Raw genomic sequence first — 24,056 nt, 5'->3', positions numbered from 1 at the left:
AGTTTCATCATAACGCTTGATGGTTTATGCGACTGCACTTGAAGAAACCTTCAAAGTTCTTGAAATGTTCCATATTGACTGACCTTCATGTCTTAAAGTAATGATAGACTGTCGTTTCTCTTTGCTTATTTGAGCTGTTCTTGCCATAATATGGACTTGGTCTTTTACCAAATAGGGCTATCTTCTGTATACCACACCTACCTTGTCACAACACAACTGATAGACTCAAACGCATTAAGGAAAGAAATTCCACAAATTAACAAGGCAAACCTGTTAATTGAAACGCAACCTCATGAAGCTGGGTGAGAGTACGCCAAGAGTGCGCAAAGCTGTCATCAAGGGAAATGGTGGCTATTTGAAGAACCTCAAATATTAAATAGATTTTGATTTGTTTAACACCTTTTTTTAGTTATTTCATAGTTTTGATGTCTCCGCTATTATTCTACAAAGTAGAAAATAGTAAAAGTAAAGAAAAGCCCTTGAATGAGTAATTGTTCTAAAACATTTGACCAGTAGCGTATATTACATTTAAAAAAATACAGAGAAAAGACAGCATTCCTTCTCACCCGCCGGTACACTGTGACACAGCGGCATAGAGCTCTACTGCTGCCCTCTCCGCCTGTCCCTCCTCTCCCCCAAACACTGCTGTGTCATCTGTGGAGGAGAGGAGGACCTGCACCACGTGGGCCATGGTGACCAGGTGCAGGATGTAAAGGTGGTTGTAGGCAGAGCTGACAGCAGAGGGCTGCAGGTCTACCGCCTCCTCCTGGTAGAGCGCTGGAATGGCAAGCACCAGCCCCACCTGACAACACACAAAGAAAGGTTGGTTATCCCCAGAGCATGTGGAAGACCTACTGTATACCACAAGGCAAGCGGCACCAGAGTGCCAAGTCTAGGTCCAAGAGGCTTCTATAAACAGTTTCTACCCCCAAGCCATAAGACTCCTGAACACCTAGTCAAATGGCTACCCTGACTATTCACATTGCCCCCCTCCCTCCCTTCTCCACAACACTGCCACTCTCCGTTGTCATTTATGCATAGTCACTTGAATTAACTCTACCTACATGTACATCAACTAACCAGTGCCCCCACTCATTGACTCTACCTGCACCCCCCTGTATATATTGTCATATTTTACTGCTCCTCTTTAATTACTTTTTATTTTATTTTTTTAACTTCACTGTCGGTTAAACTGCACTCTAGCTTGGAAATCAGATTGCATAGCGGTCACAGGTGCACCTCAGCCACGCTCAAGGTCCTAAACGATATCATAACCATCATAAAAGACAGTACTGTGCAGCAGTCTTCATCGACCTGGCCAAGGCTTTCAACTCTGTCAATCACCACATTCTTATCGGCAGACTCAACAGCCTTGGTTTCTCTAATGACTGCCTCGCCTGCTTCACTAACTACTTCTCAGATAGAGTTCAGTGTGTCAAATCCGAGGGCCTGTTGTCCGTACCTCTGGCAGTCTCTATGGGGGTGCCACAGGGTTCAATTTTCGGGCTGACTTTTTTTCTCTGTATACGTAAATATATATATATATATATATATATATAAAGATATATATATATGATGTCGCTCTTTGATCCACCTCTATGCAGACGACACCATTCGGAATACATCTGGCCCCTCTTCGGACACTGTGTTAAGTAACCTCCAGACGAGCTTCAATGCCATACAACACTCCTTCCGTGGCCTCCAACTGCTCTAAAAATGCTAGTAAAACGAAATGCATGATCTTTAACGGATCGCTGCCCGCACCCGCCCGCCCGACTAGCATCACTACTCTGGACAGTTCTGACTTAGGTATTTGTAGTTGTCCACATATTCTAGGTATCTGGCTAGACTGTAAACTCTCCTTCCAGACTCACATGAAGTCACAGACTCACATGAATCCAAAATTAAATCTAGAATTGGCTTCCTATTTCACAACAAAGCCTCCTTCACTCATGCTGCCAAACATACCCTCGTAAAACTGACTATCCTACCGATCCTGGACTTTGGCAATGTCATTTACAAAATAGCCTCCAACACTCTACTCAGCAAACTGGATGCAGTCTGTCACAGTGCCATCCGTTTTGACACCAAAGCCCCATATACCACCCATCACTGCGACCTGTATGCCCTTGTTGGCTGGCCCTCGCTTAATTTTCGTCGTCAAACCCACTGGCTCCAGGTCATCTGTTAGTCTTTGCTAGGTAAAGCTCGTAGCACGCGTTCCAGTAGGTATATTTCACTGGTCACCCCCAAAGCCAACACCTCCTTTTGCTGCCTTTCCTTCCAGTTCTCTGCTGCCAATGACTGGAATGAATTGCACACAACAAAAAAAAAATCACTGGAGTTGGAGTCTTATATCTCCCTCACTAACTTTAAGTGTCAGCTGTCAGAGCAGCTTAACGATCGCTGCAGCTGTACACAGCCCATCTACAAATAGCCCATCCAACCAACTACCTACCTCATCCCCCCATATGTTTTTGTTTTTCTGCTCTTTTGCACACCAGTATTTGTACTTGCACATATATCACTCCAGTGTAAATTGCTAAATTGTAATTACTTCGCCACTATTGGCCTATTTATTGCCTTACCTCCTTACTTCATTTCCACACACTGTATACAGATGTTTCTATTGTGTTATTGACTGTACATTTGTTTATCCCATGTGTAACTCTGTTGTTGTTTTTGTCACACTGCTTTGCTTTATCTTGGCCAGGTCCCAGTTGTAAATGAGAACTTGTTCTCAACTGACCTACCTGGTTAAATAAAAAATGATTAAAAAAGGGGCTTTCCCTGTAAGGTCTACCTGTTGTTTTAGGCGCATGTCACTAATACAATTTGATTTGATGGGTGACTTACCAGAAGGTGGAAGAAGTCTACTTCTAGAATAGAAGGTGTGCTCTCTGAACTCATGGTGGGTAACAAGGCTGTAGAGAGAGGCAACCAAATCACACAAAATAAGTTTAGAATGTTAGGTGGATGGATATCGTGTGCTGGGTGGTGTTTGAACATGTACCTCCTAACATGTCTGTGAAGTGCTTCTGAATGACAGCCTGGGAGCTCTTGAGGCGTTGGGTTGCAGAAAACTGAACCACAGCCTTCAGGCCCGCAAGCTGAAAAAGAAAGCAAGAGTTACTGTGATAAAACCCTCCGAGGGGATAGGTCAAAATAGGTCAAACACAGTCCCTCCTCTGTAATCTATCTGACCTACCTGTCTGTTTTGTAAAGAGCCAAACAGTGTCTTATCCTCTTCCTGTAGCAAGTTCTCTGTTAGGAGAAAAAAAAAGAAAGAAAAAACATACTGAGTAAATGGTAAAATGAGTTCAGCTAGATTAAGGATGGAAAAATAAAGCGATGGAGAGGTAGAGAGTCGGTGGGACTGACCAATGGCCTGGATGGTGAAGGCACAGGTGTTCCAGGACATGACGGGCACGGCGGGACACAGCTCGTTAGGGCCTGTCTGCAGCCCCACCCTGTGCACCGTGGTGGCACACACCACCAGCATCTCCGCTATGCTGTCAGAGTACTTCCTCCTGAAGATCAACAAGTACTGATTACATTACAGAGCATGTCGTGAGTGGATACATAATATAGTACACTGTCAATAACATGGAAATGATGTCAGTGTGTGTCATGCACTATAGAATAAACCATTAAGAGCAGATGGTTGTGTGTGTGTGTGTGTGTGTGTGTGTGTGAGACTCACGGCTCTTTTACTCCAAAGCTGAGGATGGAGCGGAAGTCTGGCTGGCCTTCCCCGCAGAGGGCAGTGTCTCCGTCACTGATAGTCTCACTGCTGCTTTCTGGACCACAAACACAATGGAGTCACACCTGCAAAAGCCCTGGGCTCTCTCCACGAAGATGACTTTGTGAGATCACACAGCTGTCTTTACCTGGTCCCTGAGTGACAGACTTGAGTCCTTTGATCCTGGCAGAGAGGATCTGGATCCAGCGAGGGAGGGTGAGGAGCTGTCCCACCAGCTCTGCATTCTCACTGCAGACAGGATATAAGGGACAGGTCGGTTACAACTGATATGTTCACTACTGGGCCATAAACCAGAGTTAGTTTTATGGATACTCCAAAAACATATCTAAACTCAGTCATTTAGGAAGTGGCAATAAAGTCTAAAAGGAAGACATACTAGTTGAGTGTGAGTGGTTCCAAGGGGATGAGAGGAACCACAGTGTTGCACAGGGACTTGCAGAGCGGGCACATGTACTCCCCGTTCTCCAGGTCAATGATGAGCTCAGCATGGAGCCGGTTCCGAGTGGTGTTCTGGACTGCCTCAAAGTACCTAGAACACACAGAACAAAAAAAATGAGATGTAAGTCTAATCTATCTTTAGGTCTTCAGGCCCAAGATAGTATGTTGGAATCATCATCCCTATGATTCATTGATACACGTGACTGCAGTGACTCACTTCTGCCAGCAGGTGGCGTGCATGACATGGCCACAGCTGCCAGTGTGAGTCCCCACAGCCAGGTCAGGTGGCATGAAGAGGGGGTACATGGTCTCTGTCACACAGAACAACAACACATTAACATCTTTAATCATTTCAACAGTAATGCAAAAAGAGATCACAGTGGTCAGAGTGTATTGTGTACAACACGAGATCAAATGGAGGAGCCTAAAAAGGGAACTAACCATTGTTGGCCAGAGTCTTCCCCCGGCACTGTGTGAGCACGGTGGACCTCTGGACACAGGCGGTCAGCACCATGGCTGGAGAGCGAGCCTGGACCTCTTGCTCCTCCTGACATAGTATGCAGGTCAGCACCTCCCTCTCAGCCGGGGTGGAGCCCCGTTGAGGCCCCACAGCCACGCACAACTCTCCCAGCTCCATGGCACAGCTACAGGACAGGAGGAAGAAACATGACAGCACAATTACTCATTTAAATCAGTTATAGATGTCCTCCAAATCACTAACCTTCATTCAAGCAATCAACCCAATTCAAATTTGAATTCACTCCCCCTCCTGCAGTAAACTTGAGGTACTACTAGGCAAGCTAGAGTATATTATTAAAGAGATTCTCCAGTACTTTTGTATACTTTTCAGCCAGTAGTTCTGAACGTAGCGCTCACGAGCCAAAAGTGGTCACCAAAAACTGTGTACTAGTCACACATGTGCACCATGTCATTGCTTTCTCTCGCTCTGCTGCGTATGCATCTTGCTAGCTGCCACTCAAATTGCTAGGGGCTGAAGGTCATTGGCTAGAACTCAAATTGCTAGGGGGCAGAGAGAAAATGTAGGGAAAGTGGCGCAACACAGCTTTCAGAAAAACTGTAGCTTTCAAACTAGGGATTTCATGGCTAATTGAGGAAAGAAGGTAATTATGCATGTATGAATTACACATGGACACATCCAGCCCAAAGCGAGAGGTTTAAAAAAATACTTTGTAGCCGCCAAAGTTCCGAAGCATGTCTTTAAAGGAAAGGCAACACTCTGTCGTCTCCCTCACGGCCAACAGCTCCCCCTACATCCTCCTCACCTTTCTCTGGAGGCCACAGGCTCCCCCTGGGAACTCTCTGGCATGTTGTCATACAGCATCTTGTGTGACTCAATGAAGTTCTTCTGCATGGCCGACATCTGGGCCATTATCTTCTGGCGATGGAGCTTGGCTGCCTCCGCCTTCCTCTTCCGCTCGGCTTTGTCTTTGTCAGGGACGATCTGAGTCAAACAATCAGACATAGACAAAGGGTGAGGATTCTTCAATGCAGAAATGTTGCATGACAAAGGTGTAAAAATGACCCATGTTCTGTTTTTACCTCTTCTGGCTTGGTCTGCTCCACACTCATAGAGGCTGCTGGACTGGACTTCTCCCTAAGGCACTTCACCATCTCAAACATCTACCAGAAAGAGAAATATGATCATTTAAACAAAAAGTTGTACTGTAAACTGTCTAAAATCTCATTTGAAAAAAGATAATCAAATCTCTTAACAGGACAATGAAGTTATCCCACCTGCAGTGTCCACTTAATCATATCCTTCTGGGCTTCCAAGGAAGGAAGAGCCGTCATCTTGGACAGGAGGTGGAACACAGATTTACTATGCTCGGAGCCGATCGCTGAGCGAGTAGAGAAACAGAAAATGGCTCAAGAAAAAATGTATATGAACTGTACCCTAAACCAAGAGACACACATTTAAAGACAAAAAGTAGTAACTCTAGGACACTCACTGCGAGCTTTGAGGCTGAAGTCAAAGGTGACCTGCTCCACAGTGCTGGCTCCCAACTGGGCCTTCTCCTCCAACAGACCCTGGCCTATAAGGTGCAGGGACTGTGGGGGGTACACACAGTTACAGTTAATATGGTTCATATAAAAAAGAAAGAGAGAGAGCAAGAAATACATGCGAAAGGTACCCTCTGGATCATGGCCTCTGTCCAGTAGGTGGCCCGGTCCTCCACAGCTCTCTGCAGAACTCGTCTGAGGATGTGGATGAGGATGTCACAACACAGCAGATGCACTATGCTGGAGAAGGCGGGGCAAAAGGGAGGGGGGACAGGGGGACGCAGGGCTGGGCATGGACAGAGACAGACAGTGATGAATCATAAGCAAATAGTGAATCACCTACAGGCATTGGCTCATAATAACACTGTTCCTTTGTATGAACATATGATTATGAGTTCCATCTCACCTTTGTCACTGCCCTCCTGAGTTCTTCTCTTCTTCTGAGCATCTTCTGCCTGGAGCACAGAGTTCAGGGGTCACAAGGTTATGCATTAGCAAATGCCAGCAGCCAAGGGAAAAATGGCTTTGGAAAAACAAATATAAATGTGTATGTAGCCTCTGTACCAACATCTACCTTGCTATGCTGAGATTTAGAATAGTGAAAAAAGAAGGGATTGAATTCGGGCAGGCACTCCTTTTTCACTTCATACAAGCCGTGTCCAGAAACACCGGGCTTCCTAAATGGGAGGATCAACAGGTCAGTGAAAAAGCTTGTCGAACATTATTCTCTGCTGAAAACGTTATTTATTATTTTGATTTGTATTATTATGGTCAAGATGACCTTAGTGTTACACTTACTTGAAGGTGGCAACTTTTGGAATGACAGTTTCCAGGCCAGTTTCATGGCTCTCCTACAAAACAAAGACAGTACATTGTTGCAGTATAAAATTGGTAACAGCATTAGTGCTGAAGGCCTTCCCAGACTGTACGTCAGATTAAGTCTTTTAGGATTATTACATATGATTCAAAATTCGAAAGGCACCTGCACATCTGAGCCATCTTTGTTGCATGGTATCAATTGAATAACATAAGAAACCTGCACACTGCTCTTATTAGTATCACTGCTCTTTACTAAGCTTTATAAGAGCTCTGACGAAGGCCGATACGTAAAGCTTATTAAAAAGCAGTGATACTAGCAAGAGCAGTGTGCCGGTTTCTTATTTTTTCTCAGGATTATTACGTCACACTGTGCGACGTTACCAAATTATTAATCTTGATATCAACTTGGCCAGATTGTACCATTTTCTTAAGTGTAGTCATTACATTCTGCAATAGGCTTGCTAGACTACGTCAGTCGATGTAGGTTACATCAACTGCAGTGATGTATTTGATCTGCATCTGTATCAGAACCAGTAGCTCAAGCCACTAGTCACTAGTTTACACAGCCACAATTTCATAAACCCTGCCTATACAATATACTGCTCAAAAAAATTAAGGGAACACTAAAATAACACATCCTAGATCTGAATGAATGAAATATTCTTATTAAATACTTTTTTCTTTGCATAGTTGAATGTGCTGACAACAAAATCACACAAAAATGACCAATGGAAATCAAATTTATCACCCCATGGAGGTCTGGATTTGGAGTCACACTCAAAATTAAAGTGGAAAACCACACTACAGGCTGATCCAACTTTGATGTAATGTCCTTAAAAAAGTCAAAATGAGGCTCAGTAGTGTGTGTGGCCTCCACGTGCCTGAATGACCTCCCTACAATGCCTGGGCATGCTCCTGATGAGGTGGCGGATGGTCTCCAGAGGGATCTCCTCCCAGACCTGGACTAAAGCATCCGCCAACTCCTGAACAGTCTGTGGTGCAATGGAGCAAGATGTACTCAATTGGATTCAGGTCTAGGGAACGGGCGGGCCAGTCCATAGCATCAATGCCTTCCTCTTGCAGGAACTGCTGACACACTCCAGCCACATGAGGTCTAGCATTGTCTTGCATTAGGAGGAACCCAGGGCCAACCGCACCAGCATGTGGTCTCACAAGGGGTCTGGGGATCTCATCTCGGTACCTAATGGCAGTCAGGCTACCTCTGGCGAGCACATGGAGGGCTGTGCGGCCCCCCAAAGAAATGCCACCCCACACCATGACTGACCCACTGCCAAACCGGTCATGCTGGAGGATGTTGCAGGCAGCAGAACGTTCTCCACGGCGTCTCCAGACTCTGTCACATGTGCTCAGTGTGAACCTGCTTTCATCTGTGAAGAGCACAGGGCGCCAGTGGCAAATTTGCCAATCTTGGTGTTCTCTGGCAAATGCCAAAAGTCCTGCACGGTGGTGGGCTGTAAGCACAACCCCCACCTGTGGACGTCGGGCCCTCATTACCACCCTCATGGAGTCTGTTTCTGACCGTTTGAGCAGACACATGCACATTTGTGGTCTGCTGGAGGTCATTTTGCAGGGCTCTGGCAGTGCTCCTCCTTGCACAAAGGCGGAGGTAGCGGTCCTGCTGCTGGGTTGTTGCCCTCCTACGGCCTCCTCCACGTCTTCTGATGTACTGGCCTGTCTCCTGGTAGCGCCTCCATGCTCTGGACACTACGCTGACAGACACAGCAAACCTTCTTGCCACAGCTCGCATTGATGTGCCATCCTGGATGAGCTGCATTACCTGAGCCACTTGTGTGGGTTGCAGACTCCGTCTCATGCTACCACTAGAGTGAAAGCACCGCCAGCATTCAAAAGTGACCAAAACATCAGCCAGGAAGCATAGGAACTGAGAAGTGGTCTGTGGTCACTACCTGCAGAACCACTCCTTTATTGGGGGTGTCTTGCTAATTGCCTATCATTTCCACCTGTTGTCTATTCCATTTGCACAACAGCATGTGAAATTTATTGTCAATCAGTGTTGCTTCCTAAGTGGACAGTTTGATTTCATAGAAGTGTGATTGACTTGGAGTTACACTGTGTTGTTTAAGTGTTCCCTTTATTTTTTTGAGCAGTGTATCTTTTAAAGGCAGATTTTAATCCCAATCCTAACCTTAAACCTACTGCTAACATTATGTCTAAACCTAACCTTAAATTAAGACCTCAAGGCTGTATTAACTAGGGGGAAATTCTTATGGGCGAGTGAAGTGAGTTCGGAAAAACTGAAAGTATGCATCTTAGAAATAGTTCACATGCAAACCTTAAAACATGCTTCCCAAAGACAACATGGCCGCTGTGGTAGAACGTATACTTTGATTGGCGATTGTGCATTTTTCAAAATTCCATCAGTTAGCTTGACTTCATGTGTCATGTAAAGATTATTAGGGAAATCGTTCTTCTTGCAAAGCATGTAAACGTTTAAATTGAGCCATTATATGAATCTGACCATTCAATCGTATTATTCTGTGCATACTCAGTGTCAACCGTGTTCCTATTTGTCAAGTCAACGAAGTCGGCTCGTAACAGCAGCCACAAAACACAATAAAAGCGAAACATTTCTGACATTGACAGAACTTTGTCGCAGACTACGACTGCACGTAGTGGTACTTAATCGGAACCCTAGACCCTGTCACACTGAACGGGCCAAGACGTCCAACAATCGTTTACAACCTAAGAATTTCCCCGTGACGGCAAAATCCTGGTATAAGACGGCTAAAATAGTACAGTCTGTGTGGGCCTTAAGAGGTGTAGTATAGGTCCACATTCTCACGTTTTCTGGCAGGCCCTTGACCAGGCTGCTGTGAGCCATGGGCTGAATACACAGCAGGTGGATCACCTCCCTCATAGTCACATCCTCTTTGGTCACGTGACTGATCCCTGGGACATACCGCTCCCCTAGGACACAGGGGGCATGACATACAGAATGAGACACCCCTCAACATAATCAATAACTGCTATATCATCTAGCCAACGAGATGTCACTATACACAGTCAACTTACTAACTACATATTAGGATTTCGCCAGACATTTACTTAAGTAGATATGTTATTTAGAAAGCAGCTTAGGGACATACCAACAATGATGATGAGGAGGTAGAGCATCTCTTCTGTTAACCGGTTCCACTGTTTCAGCAGTTCCTGAACAGGACCATTGGTATTTTATTAATTTACAATTTTTCCGAAATGTAATAATTATTTATTTGAACCAATAGTCAATGGTCTCTCTTACTTGGTCTTTGCTTGCGAGACTTCCATTGAACACATCGAAGAGCTCAAATCTCTGCAAGATCAGCATGATGAAGTGGTTGGGGTCCATTTTGGAAGCAGCAATCTGTAAATAGTTTTGAGAGGAGACTTCCGATTATGTAGTGGTAGTCAGGAGACTCCATAGAATAAAAAGGGAGGGGAGTGCAGAACAATGTTGCTGTTGAAACACTAACCTGTAGCATGATGACATCCTTGTCATACATCTCATCCCTGCATTTTACATCATGGTAATAATACACCTGGAAATTACAAATAATCTTACATTGAAACACTGACATTTAAGCAATCATAAAATGTGAAATAAAAACTTTGAAAAGTTCCAGTTTTAGCAACAGTTGACACCATCAGCCAATCACATCCCGCCTTTCACCTGGCTGACGAGCGAGAGGCCGTTCCTGCGCCACATCTCAGCTGAAACTTGGGCAGCCAGCACCACACAGCGCAGAGGATGCTCCGCAAACCAGGTGAAGTCACAGCTCTCCTGTAACACATAGACATCTCTGTCATTTAGCAACAGCAGTGGGAAGAAGATAGTCTGCAGATACAACGCTGATTCTTACTGACTACCGACAGATGAAACACAAGAAAACCGATGGAAAGATTTAAAGTGAGTTTTCACTTGTCACAGATACTTACTGGATCCATGAATTCGGGAAGGCGCCTGACTGCCCCTGTATAACACAGCTGTACATACAGGCCTGGGGATCATAAGGAACTGGTATTAGAGGTTCTGTAAAACTGAAGATACACCAAAGAACATTATTGTGAAGGTGGAATGACAGCATAACCAATAGGGCTGGGATGATACCAGTATCGCAATAACTTATATAGAACATTTTTTACTTCTTTAGGAAAACAGCCCTAATGTTGGAAACAAACATTATGCTGTCATCCAGAGTCACATGTATTTACTTTCCAAGCTATAGTACACAATATTTTACAGTATGGTTCTCCTCACCAGCGAGCGCCCTGGAGATGGGCAGGTGTATGCTGACAGGCTCCTGGGACACCTTGTACGGGCTGACATGGAGGATGTGTTTACACATGTAGTAGTCTGTGGCCTCGCTTTGAAAGGGTTGGTTATTGCAGCGCATCAGCGCCCTGTGGCACTCCCTGAAGGACAGGAGGAGAACAGTCTCCTGGGGGGGGCATGGGCAGAGATGCCAGTCAAGTACAGGAACATACACTTTTCCACACTTTTCCATATTTATCAGAGATTTAGGGATTTGTGGATTTTTAAAAGCATTGCGTGAGGACTTACATCAGATGAACACCAGTCCTGGAACATGACGAGGATGTGTCGTAGCTGTCTCTGGATAGAAAACCCAGCCTCCCATTCAGGCTCGACCTCGATGTGCTGACCAAACTGCCGCTTCACCTCCTCCATACCCTACCAAGAGAACAACCATCTGATGTATTCCATGATGAAGGCAAAGGCTGCAAGTCAATACAAAAGCCCTACCGCCCGACAGTTACTCCAGAGTGTAAAGCGACTGAGTGTACCTGCATGCAGTGGAGGAGCCCCAAGAAGACCCTGAACCCCTCCAGGAACTGGGTCCTCAGCTCCTCAGTCCACAAAGAGGGCTTGCTGATCAGAATGTACCTGTGGAGTAGAACACTTTCATATTACGGATAAGCATCAGGCAGCTATAGCAAGAGACATATTCCTTAATGTCAGAGATTAAGCTGACTAGTATGTCACACCCACCTGAGGTCGTGGAAGATCACCTGGATCCGGAAGAACTTGTCTGAGTTGTACCCCTGGAAGTGGAAGCGATGGTTGGCATCCAGGTGCTCCGACAGCAGCTCCATGACGGTGTCAACGATCACCTTGATCACATTCCCTTCCTCAATCAGCTGCCTGGCCTGAACAGAGAGAGAGAAGGATACAGTAGTATGTGAGCTAAGCCTGGCAAATGTTTACTTTATATTACATGGATGGCCATCGCTCTCACCAGAGTGGGTACGGTGAAGATCTGCACAGATAGAGCTGTAATGGATATGCTCCTCTCATGGTCATCAAGTGTGTAGTCCTTCTGCAGTTGTTTGTAATGCTGAAAGACAGTGAGGGCAAAAGGGTGGGACGTACAGTATAGGTTAGCCACATAATTGTAATGTAAAGGTTGCATTTATTTGAAACATATCAGTGTACTACTGACTTCTGACATACCTTGGTGAACTCAATAGCAAAGCGCCTCTTGTACTCAGTCTCCATCAGCAGGCTACAGAAGATCAACTCATGAATGAACTTGCGGGCTCCTGGTGGAAAGAAGAGAATGGGCTTGAATGTGATGGACTGGAGGCAAAACAGAGGTGCATCTTAATGTAGAGAAAGAATGAAGTATGGATCAAGGTCTTCTTGCCTTTGTATAGCCTGGAGTCGTGCAGCATGAGTCGGCTGATGAGGCTGGGCTGGTCACCCTCGGAGCTGGGCTCCAGAGCCACCTGGCAGAACACCTGCCTGAACCCCACTGAGTAGCCGATGATCTGCTGAAACCAGGTGCCCAGTCGCATGGCAAAGCTCTGGTGGGCCATGACTGCAGAGTGGAGGATCTCCACACGCAGGGGCTGCAGGGAGATGTGCTCCGAGTGGGACTAAAAGCACCACACAGAATACAGCATGGGTTAGAGGTCAGTGGCTGCAGGGAGATGTAGTCCAACGTAGGACTACAACAACACAGCATTTAGGAGGGGTAAGATGTCTGACTCAGAACACTGAAGGTGATTAAGTTCTATGGCAAAATTTGCCTTTTGCAGTTTGATTTACCCTGATGAGGTCCTTAGCTTGTTGGCAAGACCGGAGCTTCCCTCGCTTCACTGCCCGGCGACCCTGCATTCAAAACAGAATGATCAATTTCAAGTGCATAGCTATAATAACAACGAGAGTTCAACATTGCAGCAGAAGACATTTGTTTTCCGTTTTTCCCCCTTTATTGACATATCTAGATGCTTTAAATGAAAGAAAGTAATGAAGAATGCCAGATGGCAGAGAACGCCTGCAGACAGTACCTCTTTGTCGATGAGGGCTGTGTGAGTATGTGCCTCACTGTGGTCACACTGAACAGAGCGCTGCAGGGTGTAGATCACATGATCATATGAGTGGTGCTCATCGTTGTACAGTACACAGTAGTATGTGTCCTCCTTCACCCTGTGACAAATCACATTGAATGTCATTCTGGATTTAAAACTACTGGTGTAATGTGGATCATTTTAGTGCTATGGTTATCATTAGAAATAGGCTAGTACCTGGGCTGCAGGTCTGCTGCTAGCTCATAGCTCTCCTCCCACACCAGCAGATCTGTAGCGTAGCGCAGGAGAACCTGGAAGAGCTTCTGGGCACGCTCACGTAAACCAGGCTCTAACACACACTCATCCTACAGAGACAAAAAAGTATCAGTCACACACATTTTTACATTTCAGTCATTTAGCAGACGCTCTTAACCCGAGTGACTTACAGCAGCAATCAGGGTTATGTGCCTTGATCAAGGGAAGAGACAGATTTTTCACCTAGTCGGCTCGGGGATTCAAACCAGCAACCTTTCAGTTACTGGCCCAACGCTCTTACCTGCTAGGCTAGCTGCCGCCCTATGGTATGGTGCCATCTGATATACACAATCATGTCTTGCACATGTAAGGGCCCTATAAAATCTGTTTAAATGTTCTCCATTTTGTTTTCTTAGGTTTCAGATTTCATTTCGTTTAGATTTTTACTCTCAAAATCAGTTTTTAAATAGAAAAACAACAATTGGATGTTCTAAGTCCACAACCATGCTTAAACTACATCAGGAGACAACATTTGGAGGTCTGGCAAAAATCTAAGAAATGTTGGGTGTACATAACCTTTAATTGAAGTGCATACCAGCAAGAGACTTGCTTGGTTATCGGTCTTTCTGTAGCAGACAAGTGGTTACAGAGTTTGCTAAACAAATCCCCACTGGATTGAAGCAAATAATCACGATACACTATATGACCAAAAGTAGGCTTTCCACTAGATGTTGAAACATTGCTGCAGGGACTTGCTTCCATTCAGCCACAAGAGCATTAGTGAGGTCGGACACCAATGTTGGGCGATTAGGCCTGGCTTGCAGTCAGCGTTCCAATTCATCCCAAAGGTGTTCGGTGGAGCTGAGGTCATGAAATTACTTGTTGAAGGATGCCATGTTAAAAGTCACTGAGCTCTTCAGTACAGGCCATTCTACTACCAATGTTTGTCTATGGAAAATGAATGGCTGTATGCTCGATTTTATACACCCGTCAGCAACGGGTGTGGATGAAATAGCCGAATCCACTAATTTGAAGGGGTGTCCACATACTTTGTATATATAGTGGATATTATTATGTTAGGTAGGCATAGACTACTTTGTAGTTAACATTTAATTGATAACTTTTCCCTCTACCAGAAGACGGTTGTCATTAACATCATCACTAACAGCGACACAAAGTGGAAAGATGAAGCCTTGTGAGGTATTGGTCGGTCACATGCATGAACCAAACGTTAATGAAATAATATGTATAATTAATAATGTAAATATAACTTGTCTGTCTTGGTGCATTACATTTGTTGGAACCTCTCCAGCTTGTCAATAATAAAAAAAATATTCATTTAATATTGACTTCAGGTGTCCCTGGTGGTAATTTCCATGACAATATGAATCACTTGTGCATTTGATTTTGTTCATGTCTTATCATAATCTTGGGCAAATGAAATCATTTACTAATAAATTCAATATATTTAGTGGATTTCCTACTAAGTTCAATGTATTTATTTATATTGTTGAACGTTGTTATAATGTCTGGATTCTGTGATTCCGTCCACATCGCAGACTTTATAGGACCCTACACATGCATAATTAAGACAGTTCAGACATATACAAATGTATAAACTAACTAAATCAACAAAAGTTATTTAGAAAACTCAAATGAGACAGAGCTCATTGTTTTTCTTCACATAATCTCTTTATTTTATTTTTTTGGTGGATCAGCTTAATATTCCCATATCTTTTTTTGGTAAATATATATATCCATATAACATATGCACATATACTTTTTTTTAATAGAATATACCTTTATTATTCTCGGCAAACCCTACCACCCTTCCCCCAATCGGAGTAAACTAATAAACAATAACACTTCGGCTTCTACCTTCAGTTTATACATATACACATCTTACAATCTATTTTACAACAGTTATATTTTGTTTGTTTTTAGTCCTTCCTCTATTTCTGATGTCCATCCAGTTTGATTTCTATTTGTAACTGTGCTATTTCACAAAAGTTCCGAACCTATATACATTTTACAGACCCCGTATGTTTTACATTGGTCATCTTGTTATTATTCCCACCCTTCAGCTCCATTCAACCCCTCCCATCTAGGGCTTAACACCATCCATTTAGGATTTTTATTTGCCATATATGTTTCAACTGTGCTGTGATGCTTCACAAAAGCACTGAACCTTTCTATTCTCAAACTTCTACAGATTGTAAAACATTTTTTTTTGCTAAAATAATGATTATATTATTGATTGACTATGGCTTTTCAAATCACCCAGTATTGCTGTCTGTGGCATTAGTTCTAGGCAAATGTTGCAATTCTTCAGCCATTCCTGGACCTGTGACCAAAAACGAGCTACATATAGACAATACCAAAATAAATTATCTAGTGACTCTGCCTCCTCACAGCAAAATCTGCAGAGCTGGGAAGATTATATCCCCCATATATATAACATTCTATTGGTTGCAAGAATTATGTATAGTAATTGAAATTGAAAAATTAGAAGTTTTGAATCGGGCATTGTTTTGCGTATCAATTCACAAACCATGTACCCATTCCATGGCACATCGAAAACATCTACACAACTATTTCACAATTTATATGGCACAGCTGTCCATTTTTTAGTCCTTAAGATTAAATTGGTATATGCTTTTATTTATCACACTTTTTTTAACCATTCATGTTCTTTAATTCAGGGCCGACGTAGAAGTTCCTTACTTTCCCCCCCTTCTACTTGCCTCTTCCATTTTTGTGGTAATGCTGCTATTAGTAGGTTGTAATTTGGGTAGAGCAGACATTTCCATATGTCTGTGTTAGCTGCATGTATGACATAATTCCACCAGTCCTATTTATGATATCATTCACTAAAATTATACCTTTTTTTATATTTACATTTCTTTAAAAAATATGTTTTTTTTTCATCAATTAGTATATTTGAGTTTAACCACAATATTTGTTGTATTAGTCTTTTCAGGTGGATTAAACTGAAATTGCAAATCACTTTCTAAGGCTTTTTAAAAAAATTTATAACAATATTTGGGAGATTATTTCCTTTTCAAACAACCGAAAGTGAGCAGTTGTAATCTGAATAGAGGGGAAAAGGCCATTCTTGAACATAGGATGAGACATTCCTACCAATTTACCAGAGAACCAGTTTGGATTTAAGTTCAACTTTTGTATGACTGATTTCTTTAGTGACAGGTCTAATGCTTTAATATTTAATCATTTTTGCACTCCGAATTCACATTTGTTATAAAAATAGGCCCTTTTAAATTTTGTCTGGCTTGCCATTCCAAATAAAATTGAATATTTTTTGTTCACATACATAATTTAAAAGGCAGGTCACTAGGTATAGGCAAAACCATAAGCAAATAAGTAAACTGTGATATGATTAACTATTTAATCAGGGTGATTTTTTCCACAAATAGACAGGTATTTTCCTTTCCATGGTAGCAAGATCTTATCTATTTTATAAAAATGTATTGGAGAGAGCTCATTTCTTTCTTTTGGGATTTGTATACCGAGTTTGTCCACATCTCCATCAGACCATTTAATTGGTAAACTACACGGTAATGTAAAATGTGCATTTTTTTTGTGATCCAAAACGTAATATTTTATCATAATCTGGTTTTAATCCAGAGAGGATAGCAAAAGTATCTAGATCCTCTATGAGGCTGTGGAGAGATTCTAATTGTGGTTTTAAAAGAAAACATGAATCATCAGTGTACAATGACACCTCAGTTTTTAAGCCACAGATTTCTAATCCTTAATATTATTGTTGAATCTAATTTTAACAGCTAACATTTCGATGGCAATAATAAATAGATATGCCGATAGTGGACAACCTTGTTTTGAAACTTTCTGAGATGTAGACATTATTTAATATTTTACACCTAGGGTTACTATACTATCTATCTATCATTGCTATGCAGACGACACACAATTAATCTTCTCCTTTCCCCCTTCTGATGACCAGGTGGCGAATCGCATCTCTGCATGTCTGGCAGACATATCAGTGTGGATGACGGATCACCACCTCAAGCTGAACCTCGGCAAGACGGAGCTGCTCTTCCTCCCGGGGAAGGACTGCCCGTTCCATGATCTCGCCATCACGGTTGACAACTCCATTGTGTCCTCCTCTCAGAGCGCTAAGAACCTTGGCGTGATCCTGGACAACACCCTGTCGTTCTCAACTAACATCAAGGCGGTGGCCCGTTCTTGTAGGTTCATGCTCTACAACATCCGCAGAGTACGACCCTGCCTCACACAGGAAGCAGCGCAGGTCCTAATCCAGGCACTTGTCATCTCCCGTCTGGATTACTGCAACTCGCTGTTGGCTGGGCTCCCTGCCTGTGCCATTAAACCCCTACAACTCATCCAGAACGCCGCAGCCCGTCTGGTGTTCAACCTTCCCAAGTTCTCTCACGTCACCCCGCTCCTCCGCTCTCTCCACTGGCTTCCAGTTGAAGCTCGCATCCGCTACAAGACCATGGTGCTTGCCTACGGAGCTGTGAGGGGAACGGCACCTCAGTACCTCCAGGCTCTGATCAGGCCCTACACCCAAACAAGGGCACTGCGTTCATCCACCTCCGGCCTGCTCGCCTCCCTACCACTGAGGAAGTACAGTTCCCGCGCAGCCCAGTCAAAACTGTTCGCTGCTCTGGCCCCCCAATGGTGGAACAAACTCCCTCACGACGCCAGGACAGCGGAGTCAATCACCACCTTCCGGAGACACCTGAAATCCCACCTCTTTCAGGAATACCTAGGATAGGATAAAGTAATCCTTCTCACCCCCTTAAAGATTTAGATGCACTATTGTAAAGTGGCTGTTCCACTGGATGTCTTAAGGTGAACGCACCAATTTGTAAGTCGCTCTGGATAAGAGCGTCTGCTAAATGACTTAAATGTAAATGTAAATGTACTATACATAACTTTAACCCATTTTATAAAGAGATTCCCCAAAATTGAAATATTCTAGTCATTTATATACAAACTCCAGTCGTACTTTATCAAAAGCCTTTTCAAAATCAGCTATGAAAACCAGGCCTGGAGTCCCCGATATTTCATACTATTCTATTGTTTCCCGTACTTGTCTTATACACTGTTAAAAAAAATAAAGGGAACACTAAAATAACACATCCTAGATCTGAATGAATGAAATATTCTTATTAAATACTTTACATAGTTGAATGTGCTGACAACAAAATCACACAAAAATTACCAATGGAAATTGGTATTTATCAACCCATGGAGGTCTGGATTTGGAGTCACACTCAAAATTAAAGTGGAAAACCACACTGCAGGCTGATCCAACTTTGATGTAATGTCCTTAAAACAAGTAAAAATGAGGCTCAGTAGTGTGTGTGGCCTCCACGTGCCTGTATGACCTCCCTACAACACCTGGGCATGCTCCTGATGAGGTGGCGGATGGTCTCCTGAGGGATCGCCTACCAGACCTGGACTAAAGCATCCGCCAACTCCTGGACAGTCTGGGGTGCAACCTGGCGTTGGTGGATGGAGCGAGACATGATGTCCCAGATGTGCTCAATTGGAATAAGGTCTGGGGAACGTGCGGTCCATAGCATCAATGCCTTCCTCTTGCAGGAACTGCTGACACACTCCAGCCACATGAGGTCTAGCATTGTCTTGCATTAGGAGGAACCCAGGGCCAACCGCACCAGCATATGGTCTCACAAGGGGTCTGGGGATCTCATCTCGGTAGCTAATGGCAGTCAGCTACCTCTGGCGAGCACATGGAGGGCTGTGCGACCCCCCAAAGAAATGCCACCCCACACCATGACTGACCCACCACCAAACCGGTCATGCTGGAGGATGTTCAGGCAGCAGAACGTTCTCCACGGCGTCTCCAGACTGTCAAGTCTGTCACATGTGCTCAGTGTGAACCTGCTTTCATCTGTGAAGAGCACATTTGCCAATCTTTGTGTTCTCTGGCAAATGCCAAACATGCTGCACGGTGTTGGGCTGTAAGCACAACCCCCACCTGTGGACGTCGGGCCCTCATACCACCCTCATGGAGTCTGTTTCTGACCGTTTGAGCAGACACATGCACATTTGTGGCCTGCTGGAGGTCATTTTGCAGGGCTCTGGCAGTGCTCCTCCAGCTCCTCCTTGCACAAAGGCGAAGGTAGCGGTCCTGCTGCTGCGTTGTTGCCCTCCTACGGCCTCCTCCACGTCTCCTGATGTACTGGCCTGTCTCCTGGTAGCACCACCATGCTCTGGACACTACGCTGACAGACACAGCAAACCTTCTTGCCACAGCTCGCATTGATGTGCCATCCTAGATGAGCTGTGTGGCCAGGAAGCATAGGAACTGAGAAGTGGTCTGGTCACCACCTGCAGAACCACTCCTTTATTGGGGGTGTCTGGCTAATTGCCTATCATTTCCACCTGTTGTCTATTCCATTTGCACAACAGCATGTGAAATGTATTGTCAACCAGTGTTGCTTCCTAAGTGGACAGTTTGATTTCACAGAAGAGTGATTGACTTGGAGTTACATTGTGTTGTTTAAGTGTTCCCTTTATTTTTTTGAGCAGTGTATTATCTCCAATGTATCGTCCATGTAAAAAACCTGTCTGATTTGGATTAATAATATCTGACAATACTTTTTTAATTCTATGCGCCAAGCATCTTGCTAGGATTATTGAATCACAACACTGAAGTGTAAGAGGCCTCCAATTATTAAATGGACTGGATCTTTATATGTCCTAGCTGTGTCTGAATCCTGGCTTAGGAAGACCACCAAAAACCCTGAAATTTCCGACAAGATAGAACTACTACAGAGATAGCCTTCAGAGCTCCGTCTTACTATCCAGGTCTTTGCCCAAACAATCTGAGCTCCTACTTTTAAAAATCCACCTTTCCAGAAACAAGTCTCTCACCGTTGCCGCTTGCTATAGACCACCTTTTGCCCCCAGCTGTGCCCTGGACACCATATGTGAATTGATTTCAGAGCTCGTGCTGTTAGGTGACCTAAACTGGGACATGCTTAACACCAATCTCACACAAACTATCAATGAACCTACCAGGTACAACCCCAAATCCGTAAACACGGGCACCCTCATAGATATCATCCTAACCAACCTGCCCTCCAAATACACCTCTGCTGTCTTCAACCAGGATCTCAGCGATCACTGCCTCATTGCCTGCATCCGTAACGGGTCTGCGGTCAAACGACCACCCCTCATCCCTGTCAAACGCTCCCTAAAACACTTCAGCGAGCAGGCCTTTCTATAATCGACCTGGCCCGGGTATCCTGGAAGGACATTGAGCTCATTCCGTCAGCAGAGGATGCCTGGTAATTCTTTAAAAGTGCTTTCCTCACAAACTTAAATAAGCATGCCCTTTTAAAATGTAGAACCAGGAACAGATATAGGCACTGGTTCACTCCAGACCTGACTGCCCTTGACCAGCACAAAAACATCCTGTGGCGTACTGCATTAGCATCGAACAGCCCCCGCAATATGCAACTTTTCAGGGAAGTTAGGAACCAATATACACAGGCAGTTAGGAAAGCAAAGGCTAGCTTTTTCAAACAGAAATTTGCATCCTGTAGCACAAACTCCAGAACGTTTTGAGACACTAAAGTCCATGGAGAATAAGAGCACCTCCTCCCAGCTGCCCACTGCACTGAGGCTAGGAAACACTGTCACCAACGATAAATCCACAATAATTGAGAATTTCAATAAGCATTTTTCTACAGCTGGCCATGCTTTCCACCTGGTTAACCCTACCTCAGTCAACAGTCCTGCACCCCCCACAGCAACTTGTCCAAGCCTCCCCCATTTCTCCTTCACTCAAATCCAGATGGCTGATGTTCTGAAAGAGCTGCAAAATCAGGAACCCTACAAATCAGCCGGGCTAGACAATCTGGACCCTCTCTTTCTAAAATTATCAGCCGAAATTGTTGCAACCCCTATTACTAGCCTGTTCCACCTCTCTTTCGTATCGTCTGAGATCCCCCAAGATTGGAAAGCTGCCGCGGTCATCCCCCTCTTCAAAGGGGGAGACATTCTAGACCCAAACTGCTACAGACCTATATCTATCCTACCCTGCCTTTCTAAGGTCTTCGAAAGCCAAGTTAACAAACAGATCACCGACCATTTCGAATCCCACCGTACCATCTCCGCTATGCAATCTGGTTTCCGAGTTGGTCATGGGTGCACCTCTGCCATGCTCATGGTCCTAAACGATATCACAACCCCCATTGATAAGAGACAATACTGTGCAGCTGTATTCATCGACCTGGCCAAGGCTTTCGACTCTGTCAATCACCACATTCTAAGCGGCAAACTCAACAGCCTTGGTTTCCTAAATGAATGCCTCGCCTGGTTCACCAACTACTTCTCAGACAGAGTTCAGTGTGTCAAATCGGAGGGCCTGTTGTCCGTACCTCTGGCAGTCTCTATGGGTGTGCCACAGTGTTCAATTCTCGGGCCGACTTTCTCTGTAAACATCAATGATGTAGGCAATTTATGCAAAGGATTTTACCTCTCACCAGTCTCACCATTATCAAAATTACAATATTGCAAGCAATTATTACATTAGCAAACAATTATTGTGAATCATCCTATATTGTCCCTAACATCTTTTAACTCCTTCGCAACAGTTGTGGGATACGCACATACACACTCAAACCTTTACCCCACATAATCATAGGGTCACATTCTCAACAGTTGCACCATCCCAGAGCCCAACTCAAGAAAGGTATTGATTTACGACTGCATATAGAGTTGCAGCTGTATGAGAAGGCCTGCAAGACTGTGCAAAACAAAATGGGCAGAAATGGGGAGATTTTATTAACCATTGTCATGTCTAGGATGATGGGAGGTCAAATGTACCCCTTTTCCCTGAAAGACCCACAACATTGACCATATTCCCAAGTATCTCCATGCAGTCAGACTTTTGATTTTGTGCAACCAGGGCCAAAATAATATACCCCTCTCTGAATGTCCGAGTGTGACCCCCTCCCATGGGTTACTGCAGCTAGTGAAAGCCAGCACTGCCATTGCCTGGGTGGGGGCACCCCACCGGAATCCCCACTGGCTAGGTACAAGGTCGTCAAGGTTCTCATAAGCAGCTTTGAGAATTTCCTTGTATAGAATGCTCTCCCTTTAGGGGGCTTTGGCTTTGCAGGACCAAACCTGCCACGCATGCTTTTGTGTTCCAATTAGTTCTATTTGAAGAAATATAAAAAAGCTATATTTGTTTTTGTATTATTACAATCCATAACCAGGCTAGAATTGTGTTTCATTATTTTCCTCATCTATAAGAACTTCGTCATTGAAAAAAAATAGACACGGAGTAGTCTTTGTGTCTCTGAACAACTGGTTATCAATATGTAGTTTATCGATGATGAGAGCTACTGGTTTCCCTTTTAATCTATTTTCCTTGAAAATTGGATACGCCATTCTGCAATTTCCTTCGGGAACTGGTCATTCATGCCAATTTTGGTCCCAGCAAGTCTTTTAACCATTATTTTAGCTTTAAAAGAAGCAAATTTGGCAACGATTGGGCATTCATACCTCTGCCCGCTCTGTCCGAAGCGGTGTACACATTCGAGTTGGATTTTGCCCGATAGCTTCGTGTGGAATCTGAAGCTCTCTAAGGAGGAACTCAAACTACAGATTCAGGAACTTCTCATTTTCTCTCTTGGTTACCTGTAAGTACGAGATTCTCTCTCATGGATCTAGTCTGTAGGTCAAGTAAGGCTTCTCTCAGAATGGTGTTCTCCTTTTTAAGTTCATTCACTTCGATTTCAATCTTATTGACTGTCCCTTTTAGTTTGTCCAATGTCGCAGCTTTTTCATCACTCATCTCGAGGCTCGACTTCAACTCTTTTATATCCTTATTGACTAATTCAAGTATACCCAGTTTGTCATTTATTGAATTTAACAAATCGGTTTCGACTACCATTCCCGGGGGTGAAAATATTAAATTGTCTGTGTCTGTAGAAGGGTCAGGTTTTCATTTTGAAATAGGGGAACCTATCTTACTCTCCATCATGTTTAGGTGTTGCTTGTTTTCATAATATTTGTCAATAAATTTCTCTAGTCTTAAGATTTGTTTTGTTATCCAGATTGAAGTTTATCACCCACCAGATTGTGTAGTGCTAATATTTAATCTAATTTACCGATATGGAATATTACGTTTTCATCTTGAGGTGCTCTACATAACTACGTTCAGTCTGCCATCTTCAGTCCGCCATTACCTACAACTCTGGTTGGACGTACTGCCAAATTGACTAATCTCTTAACAAAAGAGGAAGACAAGACTAACATCTAAACTGTACACTACATAATATGGCATAGACTAGGTTTGGACGATAGACCGTTTCGAAATAGAGACGTTAGGGCTGCACGATTTAATCAAATTGAGATCGAAAATGCGATACCCATATCACAA

At 43.9% G+C, this 24,056-nt stretch overlaps 1 protein-coding gene across 1 annotated transcript in view; it reads right to left on the bottom strand.

Moving 5' to 3' along the window:
* The window catches only part of ubr1 (ubiquitin protein ligase E3 component n-recognin 1), a 38,671-nt gene that overhangs the window by 5,985 nt on the left and 8,630 nt on the right, over positions 1 to 24,056 (bottom strand). The window contains exons 5-38 of the mRNA XM_029688106.2: positions 13,610 to 13,737; positions 13,373 to 13,511; positions 13,131 to 13,193; positions 12,727 to 12,958; positions 12,534 to 12,622; positions 12,319 to 12,417; positions 12,072 to 12,229; positions 11,867 to 11,966; positions 11,625 to 11,753; positions 11,322 to 11,502; positions 11,000 to 11,061; positions 10,734 to 10,844; positions 10,537 to 10,602; positions 10,326 to 10,427; positions 10,171 to 10,234; positions 9,867 to 9,991; positions 7,022 to 7,074; positions 6,798 to 6,900; positions 6,630 to 6,678; positions 6,355 to 6,509; positions 6,172 to 6,271; positions 5,957 to 6,060; positions 5,762 to 5,842; positions 5,485 to 5,663; positions 4,643 to 4,845; positions 4,419 to 4,512; positions 4,140 to 4,292; positions 3,891 to 3,991; positions 3,704 to 3,800; positions 3,382 to 3,530; positions 3,209 to 3,264; positions 3,014 to 3,110; positions 2,857 to 2,924; positions 567 to 802 (exon numbers count right to left, since the gene is read on the bottom strand). Of these exons, the coding sequence (XP_029543966.2) occupies positions 567 to 802; positions 2,857 to 2,924; positions 3,014 to 3,110; positions 3,209 to 3,264; positions 3,382 to 3,530; positions 3,704 to 3,800; positions 3,891 to 3,991; positions 4,140 to 4,292; positions 4,419 to 4,512; positions 4,643 to 4,845; positions 5,485 to 5,663; positions 5,762 to 5,842; positions 5,957 to 6,060; positions 6,172 to 6,271; positions 6,355 to 6,509; positions 6,630 to 6,678; positions 6,798 to 6,900; positions 7,022 to 7,074; positions 9,867 to 9,991; positions 10,171 to 10,234; positions 10,326 to 10,427; positions 10,537 to 10,602; positions 10,734 to 10,844; positions 11,000 to 11,061; positions 11,322 to 11,502; positions 11,625 to 11,753; positions 11,867 to 11,966; positions 12,072 to 12,229; positions 12,319 to 12,417; positions 12,534 to 12,622; positions 12,727 to 12,958; positions 13,131 to 13,193; positions 13,373 to 13,511; positions 13,610 to 13,737 (3,926 nt within the window). The remainder of the gene's footprint in view (positions 1 to 566; positions 803 to 2,856; positions 2,925 to 3,013; positions 3,111 to 3,208; positions 3,265 to 3,381; positions 3,531 to 3,703; positions 3,801 to 3,890; positions 3,992 to 4,139; positions 4,293 to 4,418; positions 4,513 to 4,642; positions 4,846 to 5,484; positions 5,664 to 5,761; positions 5,843 to 5,956; positions 6,061 to 6,171; positions 6,272 to 6,354; positions 6,510 to 6,629; positions 6,679 to 6,797; positions 6,901 to 7,021; positions 7,075 to 9,866; positions 9,992 to 10,170; positions 10,235 to 10,325; positions 10,428 to 10,536; positions 10,603 to 10,733; positions 10,845 to 10,999; positions 11,062 to 11,321; positions 11,503 to 11,624; positions 11,754 to 11,866; positions 11,967 to 12,071; positions 12,230 to 12,318; positions 12,418 to 12,533; positions 12,623 to 12,726; positions 12,959 to 13,130; positions 13,194 to 13,372; positions 13,512 to 13,609; positions 13,738 to 24,056) is intronic.

Source organism: Oncorhynchus nerka, linkage group LG18, assembly GCF_034236695.1.
Source record: "Oncorhynchus nerka isolate Pitt River linkage group LG18, Oner_Uvic_2.0, whole genome shotgun sequence".
In the NCBI taxonomy this organism is placed as follows: Eukaryota; Metazoa; Chordata; class Actinopteri; order Salmoniformes; family Salmonidae; genus Oncorhynchus; species Oncorhynchus nerka.
Note: the sequence above shows the minus strand (reverse complement) of the source record. Positions and strands in the feature narration are given on the sequence as shown.